The 12,267-nt window shown below is 38.0% G+C and overlaps 1 protein-coding gene across 5 annotated transcripts in view; it reads left to right on the forward strand.

Annotated features, from left to right (window-relative positions):
• The window catches only part of pde1cb (phosphodiesterase 1C, calmodulin-dependent b), a 150,610-nt gene that overhangs the window by 59,229 nt on the left and 79,114 nt on the right, over nt 1-12,267 (forward strand). Inside the window, exon 2 of one of the 5 annotated variants that reach the window (XM_033982953.2) lies at nt 7,883-7,909. The exons of the other annotated variants lie outside the window; for them this stretch is intronic. Coding sequence (XP_033838844.1) covers nt 7,883-7,909 — 27 coding nt within the window. The remainder of the gene's footprint in view (nt 1-7,882; nt 7,910-12,267) is intronic. 5 annotated transcript variants of the gene reach the window in all.

A 12,267-nucleotide genomic window follows, 5' to 3' on the forward strand; every position in this document is an offset into this window, starting at 1 on the left:
CAATACATTAGTCTACCTATATCAGCAACTTGCTTGCCAATTTGCTTCAAAATATACAGATATCCCTTTGTTTATTTGTAAAAAGTAATATGTGTTTGAAAAATGTAATAAAACTATTAACCCAAACCACATTTCAGATAGAGCTGCTAAACTGGGCAGTACCCGGAGTGCCTATGACAGGTTGAACTGCAAAAAAAAAGTAAAAATTGCCCAGTTTGCCCATTTTTTTTAGGTTTAAAATTGTACTTCCTGGTTGGAAATCATAACATCACGCTAGGGAACTGTTACCTAGCAACCATATTGTACACTCGGCCAAAAACTCCTCTAATGGACACAGAAATGATTATTTAACAAATAAAAGTATATATGTATTAATCTTTAAATTATTATTTAAGTCGCTGAAAATTGTGCATAACTTTTGGATGGATGTCAACCATATGGAGCTCTCTACAGTAGAATTTGCTGCTTCGTAATTAAGAAAAAAAATGAGAATGATAAAAACCTCATACGCACTTTAAGGGGAGAGTGAGGGGAGAGGAGGGGTGGGGTCTGGAGATATAAGGAACAGTGTGATTGGTCTAACTGGTATCCACACTTCAAACTCTGCTCCTGCAGCCAGGTGTTTGAAATGGACTTTTCAGAGCAGAGAGACATGTGATGTCACATTCTTCTTGAAATTGTAATGACCACTGGAGGCAGGGCGCACTCATTTTAGACCATAAATCTGCAAATTTGCCTTAGGATCAGAAGACAATGTGATTCCAGCACCATGTACACAGTTAACAGCAAAAAAGTATAAGGCTAGTAAATGTTTTGCGATGGCTGCGTTTCAGACGACATCACAACATTCTATAGGTCAATCATATTTAATACAGATGGGGCAGCTAAAATTAATGTTGTTAAAATGCAGATTTCTGTTGTAATACAAACAGTTAGTGAGTCTAGGGACTAATAGAAACCATCAGGCTGAACATTTGTTTTATGTTTTAGATATTTCATCACGCAATACAATGCAATCAATAAGGCTGGCACTTGGCCCCATTTGGTACTATGACATCATCACAAAAACTGAAAAAGCACTAATTCTGTATAAAACATGCTGACTTCTCCAAACATGTTCCAAATGCATGTGATTCTTGTATTAGTTGTGTCAGTTCACATTTCAGTCATCTCTTAAATGTTACTGCTCCTAGGCATATACTTAAAACGAACTTTGTCACTATTAAAACAGAAATTGCACATCTACTCACAGTTACAATTCTGGGCTGAAAAGAAAACACAATCTGCCCTAGGAACAGTTGGCAATGCGCTCAGTATTTAGTATCTATTTACACTTTAAGTAATTTTAGGTTAAATGTGATGTTTTTGCAGTGTTCTCTTCCTGCTTTGTATTGTATTGTTTTTTATTTGTTATTTTGGGTTTGTTTCTGTTTGCGCCTGTGCTCCACCATCAAAAATGTCACAGTCAGTTTCCTCGGATGAGTTGATTGTGTCCGTTCCATTTTGTGGGCTTCACAAAGTGGCCATCGTCGCCATCAGCGGCTCCTGTCTTTGGGGATAAGAGCGGCGGCTGCTGTGTGGATGAGTCACTGGGACAGACCAGGCTGCGATTTACTACAGTCTGTATGGAAGTGCAGATAGGGTAGTTCAAGTGATTGGTGTTGGAGATCGTATAGTCTTTTTTTAGTATTCTCTTCTCAGTCACTATTAAAGAAAAGTTCACATCTTTAACTTTTAGCCTCAAATGCAAATTCTTCTGGATTTGCAGTGTAACTTTTACCCAGGTTAACCTAATAGTATTTCTTCTTCCTTGTTAACCTAAGGGCCTGAACAATCTGTAAGAAATGTCTGTCCACAGTTGGCCGAGTGTTTGTCCTCTGATCTGAAGGTTGGCGGTTTGACTCCCAGTCACAAAACATCATAAAGATCATTGGTTGAGTGGTCAGATCCAGTGACCCACAGGTCGGTGGTGTGATTCCAGCTCCCACGGATGAATGCTGTCATTGCATGTCATTGTGTCATTGGGCAAGACACCTAACCCGCCTATTCATGCACCACTGTTTGCGTGAAGTTGTGCATGAATGTTTGTGTGAATGGGTGAGTGGTTCCTTGATGTAAGAGTGTCTTGAAATTAGAAAAGTGCTATGTAAAAATGTGCTATTTACCACTTGTAAATATCCAGAGAAAATATGAACAATAGGTTAAACTTGTAGAGTTGTTCAAAAAATTAATACCCACATTTGTCAATACTACTTATATTGTATACACAAAGAGAGTAATACTCTATATTTTGATGTTGTCAGTGGATACCAGGTTTACACTATGTCCTAGTATATACCATAGCACCATCAACCCAGTACTTTTCTGGTATAGCTCCTTTAGCATGCCAGAGCTCACATTAAAGGCATTAATCCCCCCCTCCACACACACACACACACACACACACACACACACACACACACATGTGGACCCAGTGCTGCAGTGTGCAATGAGCAGGGAGACGCAGGCTGCAGCACTGGTAGTTTATGGCCAAGCGGAAGGTTGTGATGGTGGCTGCGCATGTGAGTCGTGATCAGGATTGAATGTGAGCTGAGGCTACTGGCATTTACTTATCCACGGAGATTTGTTAGACAGATGCATCAGTGTTTTGTGCTTGCATGTGATTGTGTGATAGTGTGAGTGTGCGTGTGTATGTGTGTATGTGTGTGTGTGTGTGTGGAGAGGCCTGGTCATTGTGTTGCAATAGTGTTCTTCTTATCACAATATGAGCAACAGAATACATGTGAGTAGATAGAGGAACGTCTTTATGACTAGCATCTGGGTTGTGTTTGAAAGTTGAAATAGTGTCTTTCTAAGTAAAAGACTGGACAATGTGCAGTAGTTGTAAATACAATGCAGTACATACAGTATATACAGTAGGATAATGCAAGATAAGAGATGGGAAAGATAAGGTTGTTCTTGAGTGCTGGAAACTCTGACAATAGAGGGCTAGACAATGTGTTGCAGTTCTGACAATATTAATGCAGTGTCCATTTATTAAAAAATTTGTAATTCGCAGAAGCCGCAATGATTCAAGTAATATAATTTCCTCTTCAAACCACCAGATATCCTGTCATATTCTGTATAAATCTAGCTGACCTCTCCAAACATGTTCGGAAATGCATGGATTCTTGTATTTCTTTTATCAGTTCATATTTCAGTCTCAAATGTTAATGCTCCTAGACATGCTTAAAATGACCTTTGTGCTGAATACCACTATTAAAGAAGACCTATTGTGCTCGTGTCTGCTATATAGCTATAATCTATGACATTGCACATTTTAAATCGCAGTATTCATCTAAAACGACTTAATAAATACAAAAAGGGCGCTCACTTCCACATTAGCAAACTGTGATGTCCAGTGGGAGCTGACGTCGCAATAAACAGCATCACAATAAAGTGTCTTAGCAAAATGACTATGAAATGCTGCCAAATTGTACGCATATCGCAGATAAAGAAAATTTGAGTTGATCAGCAGTACGGTGTCTTGAAAATGAGCCATTAAAGATTGCTCAGACATGCATGAATCACTTCAAATACAACTTCGGGTTAGTAAATGGTGAAGGGAAATTACTATAACATGGTTAAAAGCTCTCAAAAGTTGTTCCTGGACATGCTTAAAATTAACTTTGCACAGAATACCACTATTCAAACAGAAATTGCAAATCTATGCAAAATTACAATTCTGGTCTGAAAAAGAAGAAAACAAACAAAAACAATTACATTTCGTCTTACAAAGAACACAATAACAGTGTGCGCCCCCATAAATTCACCATAGATTTCACATATTTTTCTAGTATTTACAGTGCAACACAACACAATGTACACTTCATCATCATAAATGGAGCTGCAACCTTTAGTGATGCATTCAAAGCCCCTTGCACAGGCAGTGATCGAGGCTCCGGTGGCAGAGTGGTTGATATATGACGCCCTCTATCAAAAGGCCTCATGTTTTCATTACTGAATGGGGATCCATAGATTTCCATTAATAAATGAGACAATCCAATGGGCCAACCTCAGCGTGACCCACTGATGAATGGAAATCAATTAATTATTAAATCATTTGATCAACACTGGAATGAGCCCTTGCACTGGTGACAGAGGAGGAGCAGCTGACCTCTCTATGGCACTGGCTTTATAACAAATACTGGGTTCTGTTCTGGACTGCATACCTACTTTATAAGCATCTCATTTAACTGTCAGATTTGCGAATGTTTTGACCTGGTTTATAGTTAATATTATTTTAGTTATTATAGTTATTTAACAATGATTGGTCCAAAGTTTTACATCTTCTCTGTCAGTACTGTCTCTTCCCCACTATATCTTCAACATGTCATAAAATTATTCAACGGTAATCAGGCGTCATTTCAGAGGAATGGACTGAAAAATAAATAGTAAATTATGCCTTCCCTTCCTCTGAGAATAAATCAGGCTATCATAATGCTTTAAAGTTCCTTCTGCAAAAAGGATTTAAAATTTATCGCTTGAAAAATATTGAATGGGGACTAGAGTGGTAAAAAATATTGAAAATCAGATACTAAAACCAGTCTTAAAGCTAGATACTCATTTGAGCAGGTTTTGATACTAAAAAGTCACATTCACATGACAGAAAAGAACCTTTCCTGAATCGCTTTAGAATGATCTTGAGCTGTGTCAGAATAAGTATAAGACATATAGACAAGTATACACCCATGGACCACTATGGAACCTACCTGGGCGACTGAGGGATTACGCAGATATAAGGCCACATGGGAATATGAAAAATAGTACTATTATCTAATTTTGAAAATTTTATTGTCTAAAGAAAGTTTTTTTTTTTTTGTTTTGTTTTTTTTTTAAATTATCATTGTGGTATCGAAATCTGTATTGAGTCTGAAGTATATTCCTTAATTAAAAAGTATCACAACAACACTGATAGGGATAAGGATGAATTATGTAGCCAAATTTGTATCTAAATCATCAAAGTCGCCACCCTTTCCTTTGTCAGAAAATATTTAGTACATGGTAAATGGTCAAGGGCCACATTTTTATATAGCACTTTTCCACCTTCAAATCAAAGGGCTTTACATCAAGGAACCACTCACCCATTCACTCACATTCATACACCAGTGTAAGCAGACACTGGGGGCAAGGTGGGTTATGTATCTTGCCCAAGGGCACAATGACATCATTCATTTGTGAGACCTGAAATCTTACGGGAAACCTGTGGGTCAGTAGATCTAACCACTCTACCAATGATGTGTACGTCGAGGGCAAGATTCGAACCGCAAATCGGATCAGTGGATAAACACTCTCAACCAGCCGAGCTACTGTCAGTATTAGAGCAGAGTTGTTTGACTGTTTTTTTCTTCACTACATAATTCTATATATTTTGCTTCATATATTCAATGTCTTCCATATGTATCTAAAATGTAGAAAGTAGTAAACATGAAGGAAAAAAAAAAAACATTGGATGAGAAGGTCTGTCCAAACTTTCGACTGGTATTGTATTAATTCCATGACGTCATTATCCCTTTAAATGACTCCCCCCTCTGAGCCTTCAATACAACAGAGTACTTTCCTTGCAGCTATAGAATTACCCACCCCTGTCTATATATATTTGTATCTTTTTGCTTTAACCTTGATTAAATCCACGCTTCACTGTGGCTGCCAATGCAATGAAGTCTAAAAAAATCCAGTTTGTAGGAGTCTCTGTAACAGTGTAAGCCAAACACCTGCCTGTAATCCATTTGTTCCTATTGAATCGTAATCCTGTGATGGATCACAAATGAGCTCTGCGGTCCTTGGGGTCTGTAATAATAAGCCAGCTTTTAACAGTTCCTTTTCGCAAACTTCCTTAGCTTGCGTTTTTCTACTTTGTGAAAGATATTGCTATGGTCTGGAGTAACAAATCAGGCTAAGTGCTGCTAGCTGGACCTGACTGGAATTTAAATTGACTCTGTGTTGTACATTGGCATAGGGGCCATCTTTGCTCTTCAATGTTATGAGTTTTCTAAGTGTTTAGCTTTTAGAGGCTCACTGTTTTATCTGTATGGCGGAGGCGTGGGGTGGTTTTAAGGCCAAATGTGCAGCTAAGTGATAGTGGGAGTGTTTTGAATGTGGCTGTGTAGGTGATCACTATGTAAATGTGTTTGGTGTGTGCCCGTGTTTCCATGTATTTATTTTGTTGTCCATTTGAGTTGCATTTCATTATGCCTTTTTTACATCCTTCATTTAAATAAGTAATTACAAAAGTTTGGTGTTTTTACCGCACTGCGACTGCTTCACTTTGACAAACAATAGCGCTTTTCACTCTAGCCTTTTTTCTAGCTGACCAAAATTCAAAATATTTGGTGAGTATTGGCAGTAGTAGTGTTAAAGCCAAAAAATGGTTTATATGGATTAAAATACATCTAATAGAAATGATATATACTTCCCTAATTACATATAAAGTGTGACTATAAACTGAAGGTCTCATGTTGAATGTGACTTTTCTTCACCACCTACTTGTATCGATGGAGATGTTAATGCCTTACTTGGTGGTTGATGCCCCCATGCCAAGTTACTGGTCAGATCTGTGGAGAGGCAACCCCACATTAAGACACACCTGTAATTAAAAAAATGCAAGATATACACATTCAAAGCAATACTATAGATACATACATTTGCTTTCGTTGACTTGGATGGCTGATGTAACATTACACATTATTATTCCAGCTCATATAAGCTCTCTATTATTATATCTTGGTGATAATTCTGACCATATCTGGATGTCAGAACATGTATTAATCCATTGACAATAGTGTGTGGGCATGTTTACACATCACCTAGTCCATTATAATCCCACCCAGAGACATTTCTACTCTTTGCCGGTGTCAGATAAGCAGATAAGAAGAAAATGTGCTATGGATTATTTTCCAAGCCTCGCTCAAGAACAAAACTCAAATCATTTACTCAAACTTGCATCAGTTTTGTGAATAAAGATATACTGGACTATGCAGGCTTTGCTTCATGAGTTGATCTAATGGATAAATAGGAGTTATTTACTATATGAATCAACAGCTTTGTTTGTCCACCAAATACTTTTTCTCTGGTGGTTTGGGACCAGATCTTGATAAACAAGAAAAAGTAGTGTTTAAATTGCTGCATAAAAATCCAGGGACCTTATAGCTACCCACCATTTGTACATTTTTTTATTACAAAAAATGTGACTCATACTTTGAATTGAATCTTACGCAAAGTTTTTATTTTCATTTTGGTTCTCCGGGGTGATTTTTATAACAGAAATCCTTACTGTTATTCCTAGCCACAATTCTTTAACTGGCACACCTCTGGTTAGTGGGTAGAAACTTACCTCCTGCACCATTCTTGGCTCTAAACATTTTTGTAATATCATTAAGATCAGTGAAAGTTAGCCACGATAAAAAAAAAAAAGATTTGGAAGACTCGGGTTAAGGTATTATTCATTTGTTCATTAATAATTAAGTCTTTCTTCATGCTTTATTATGGCTAATTAAGGTGTAGTTTTTATAATGTGTCACTGACCAGTTGATCAGATGTAAATATACAGAATAAAACACATTAGTCAGTTATTAGTTTAGTTAGTCATTAGTCAGTTACTAGGTTACTTTTAATTTTAATTTAGATGTTTGTTTTTTTTTAATTCAGCATCACTTTAACAAACCATTCTAAGTAAATCACACAAAAACTAGACATACAACAACACAGATGTACTGTATACACCATACAAAAACAAAGCCTGAACAACTAGACAGTGCTTTGCCGCTGTCTAAAATGGCTTCTCACTGCTGGTGTTAGCCCGTGTGTTAATGTGTGGCTGTGTTACATGTGCTCTCTCTGACAGGCGGAAGTACAAGAAGACGTCCCAGAGGTAAGGCTTTGTCATGGGACTGTGGACATCGTGCTGTGATTCATGTCCATTTACTCTCAATACATCTTCATTCAACTAATACACACTGATCTGCGATAGCATTATGACCACACCGACTATCTCCTTACCATGGCACCAGTTGCATTATAGTTTATTCCAGTGGATCTCAAATGGTCGTATCCGACAGGTGGTATGCTAGCTCCATCTGGCGGTTTGTGTGAATTAGAATCCCTTCTATCCACATTTTCGTCGTCCTTTTGTTAAGTCCTTAGTTAGATTTTCTGTTGCTACGTTGTAGTCATATTTACTAGACTTGGTTTAGCTCTACTAGAATAGTAACTAGAAGCTAACTAGAATAGTCCAATTATAGACCTTTAGATGTGATGCTACTCTGAAACCCAAATCTTTTTATAGTTTGCTTGGTGTGAAAAGTTTGAGGGTTACTGGTTTATTCTATATAGAGCTAAATACTAGTATATTATGGCCATGGGTTGTGTTCTTTTGAAACATTGTAACAAGCCAGTAGTTTAATTGAGGCATAGGCAGCTAAGAATTCAGTGGTAGAATTCCCGTTTGATGCGAGACGAATCCTTCTCAGATCAACTAAAACCCACAGAGCATAAATATGGTTTGAAGGCCATCGCTCACAGACTAATCGATCATCTATAGAAATCTTTATAAATATGTAAGATCGATATGTCTTTGAAGAGAGAGGCAGGGGTATCTTGGGTTTTTCATATAATAATGACAAAATATATGAATAATACAAGTTAAACAACAGTAAAGATTATATATATATTCTAGTTCTTGTTGATAAAGGCTCAGACTATTAATAAATAGGGAACCATTTGGGAGCCCTAAGACCTAACTGTTCCCTGGGAGCCAATCAACAGCAGCAGCCTGTTGGCTGGTGGTCATAATGTTTTATCTGATCTGTGTCACTTGTCTAACCTTGATTTTATTCTCTCACAATTTAACTCAAATTCTCTGCTTTGTGATTATAATTTCAAAATAAAAATCTTGTATTTGCTGTGATCGTGCTTGTGCCTTTTTTATTATTTCTTCCATAGGTTCAACAGTAACATATTTTCTAAAACCCTCTTCCTGTTTTGTGCTGATTCTTGTATCTAATTGATACCACAGTAATATAACTTTCAAATAATGGCTGTGACTGACAATTTAAAATGGAACATGATGAGTTGCCATTGTGTAGTGATATCTCTGTCATTAAAGGCATTTTGTTTTCTTCCTGGAATGTTCCACAACATTAAACTATTTCCATGAAGATAAGCAGGTGAAGCCATTAAGCCAATTTACAGGTTAGATCTGTGAAGAATATATGCATTATTTTCAAGACATTTTTTAAGTTCTAATGCCCATTATTGAATCAATGTTATATTCAAATGTCTTTTGCCATACTGTGGAACATTTCAGGTAAAGCAATCTCAATGGAGACAAGAACCTCAATCAGTGGAGAAAAGTTACTGCACCTTTAAGGATAGTTCATTTGTAAATCAGGCTTGCCATTGTCTACAACCTAATGCAGTTATTTATTTAGCAAAAACTAACCTTAATTAATGTGTAACATGGGGGGAAAAAAATCACATCTTTCACTTTTTGCTTTATTATTTCAAACATTTTTTTTTTTATGGAGAAAATTGGATCATTCAGGTGTATATGTACTGGAGCTAACAAGCAAAATCAGCCAGGCTTGTTTAACACTAAGCCATATGTTTTGCTTGATTTGTAAATGTGATCCTATCTTTGCTTGTCGCTCTAATTGGTTCAGAACAGGGGGAGTATGACAGGCATAAATCATTATCTGAATTGTTCAGGGCAAGATCTTTTAGGAAGACACTACTGATAAAGCATGAAAAACAAGTTCAAAGTCCATATATTCAGTCTGTGTGTAACATTAATGCCTGTTGAAATACTGATCCAAAGAACATAACATCACAACATTATATAGCTTCTTTTGTCTTCCTGCTTGGAGACAATAGGATGACAGCGCCATCTGCAGTGTGACTTCTTCAGAACTGTAGGTATTTGAAAGCTGGTACGCCCCCCTCATCCCGATTTACAGTCTGGTGGGCGCTTTTCTGGATCTCGATGGCCTCCCTGACCCATGAGGTGGTTTTCCCTCTTGCAGTGGTTTGATATTGTAGAGTTAAGCTGTTCTTGGTGGGCTTGTTCCTTAGTTTCTTGGGTGCATGTTTTGGTTGTTTCTTTTTCACAACCAAAGAAATGCAGCCAAAATTGTCAAGGTATGAAATATATAGAGGCCTGTACATAAGAATCTAAAGTACTATCATAACAAAAGAACAAATTAACCTAATCGGGCTGGTTTTGATTTGATGGTGCTTATGAGGCCAAATCTTTTCTTAGGTGGTACTTGATGTGAAAAGTTTGAGAACCACTTCATTAGGCTATATATACCCAACTTCTATTTTCACTTCAAGTTTATTTATATAGCACATTCAAAACAACTTCAGCTGCTTCACATAAGTCAGCAAAAAACTAAATAATACAGATAATAAGATGCAATAGGAAAAGAACAATAAACCACCTAGATATCCTGTCTAGCCAGTATTAAATGCCAGGGAGAAGAGGTGGGTGTTCAGTCTAGTCTTAAAATGTGTTAAAGACTGACAGGATCTGACAGGCGGATGGAGGTTGTTCCATAGTCTGGGAGCTGCCAATGAAATTCTCTGTTACCTCTAGTTTTGAGCCTGGCTTTGGGCACAGCCAGCAGGAGCGTGTCAGCTGATCTCAGGGCTCTGGGTGGTGTGTAGGGCGACAGCAACTCCCTCAAATAAAGAGGACCCATAGAGCGCAGACATTTGACCGCAATCAATAACATTTTGAACTGCATCCGATATGACATAGGGAGCCAGTGCAGGTTGCACAGCACAGGCGTGATGTGCTCTTTTTGTCTGCAGACGAGTTTCAGTGTTTTAGACTATTTGGGCAATCCATCTCTCAAACAATCAATAAACTGCAGTAATCTCAGTAATCTTAAATTCATCTCAACTGAATCCACATATTGTCCAGCCTCCATCTGGAAAACATCTGAATCGCATTTACTCCTAACCGAGGATTTTACAGTTTTCACAAATGAGGAAACAGTAATAGTCCGCCAATGTTTTGTTTCTAAAGCACCATCGTGGCATTTCTTTCTGAGCTGTGGGATTGCCTCTCTGTCGGAGTAATTGAACGGCGCTTGCGTGGCTGTACTTACTGGCGCAGCGTGTGGTGATATATGGCCTGTAGCTGTACTCTCTGTCTGTATCGCAGTTGCCGATGGGTGGGTGCGCCTCTTTGATTGACATCTCCATATGTGTCTGTGTAATTATGGCCCGGCTAATTGGCAGAGAGGAGCATAGGGACGCTGTCATTACCAACTCACCAGGACAGCCCCTCGCACTCACAGATGTGGGGTAGATAGAGAGTAGACCATTGTTCGCAAAGGGTTAGTCTATGTCAAAAAGAGATATTGCGAGGCATGTGGGTAGTTTTGGATTAGCTCTTGTGTTTCTTGTGCTCTGTAATTAGTAGTTTGTGTAATTTTTAAGTTATGAAAAAGAGCATCGATCACTTAAGTGCAGGCGTTAAGTAATTACCCACACTTGTCTCATTGGCTGACAGCTAAATGCTACCCTGGTCAGTCAAATCCATTCCCTGTCTTAGCAAAGAGCGTTTGGGTCAACTCTAATCAAACTTTATTAATGGCTTCTTGGCTAATAATAATGCATGTTATAAATGATGTTCCAAATGATTTGTGAGACAGAATTAAATACATTTCCTCCTTTCACAGTTTGAAAACCAAGTGGTTCAGCTTTAAGTAAATTACCTTGTGTTGTGTATATAACTCCATGGAGATGATATTGCCCTGTCTATAATGTTCCACAAACGCATCAATTTCCATGGAGACAAGCCGGTGATGTCAAAAGGCCAAGTTGACAAGTCAGATCTGTGGAGAATGCATGTTGCTCAAGATATTATTTAGTCATAAAAATACTTCAAATTGACAGATATGTTTTTTTCAATTTTATAAATAAACATTCCAGACAAAGTAATACAGTAAAGCAGCTGGCAAACCCTCCACCAGGGATGGAGTGCACCTTTAAGTCCGAAGAACTTTAAGAGCCGTGTTATTGTTTTCGTCTTGGCTATGGGCTAACCTCTGGCTTCTAATGCTTTCAGTGCTAGAATGAGTCAGTCCTCCTCAGACTTGTGCACTTCCTCTGTGTGCTCCTCACCTCACATATGGCTCTGTAAACACTGCTTGTTGTTTGCAGTTGTTTGGGAGTTTCAAGGTGAAGGTGTTGGAGTCTTCATGGCAACTTCTGCGTTGTCCC

Source organism: Periophthalmus magnuspinnatus, chromosome 17 (genome assembly GCF_009829125.3).
Source record: "Periophthalmus magnuspinnatus isolate fPerMag1 chromosome 17, fPerMag1.2.pri, whole genome shotgun sequence".
Classification (NCBI taxonomy): domain Eukaryota; kingdom Metazoa; phylum Chordata; class Actinopteri; order Gobiiformes; family Gobiidae; genus Periophthalmus; species Periophthalmus magnuspinnatus.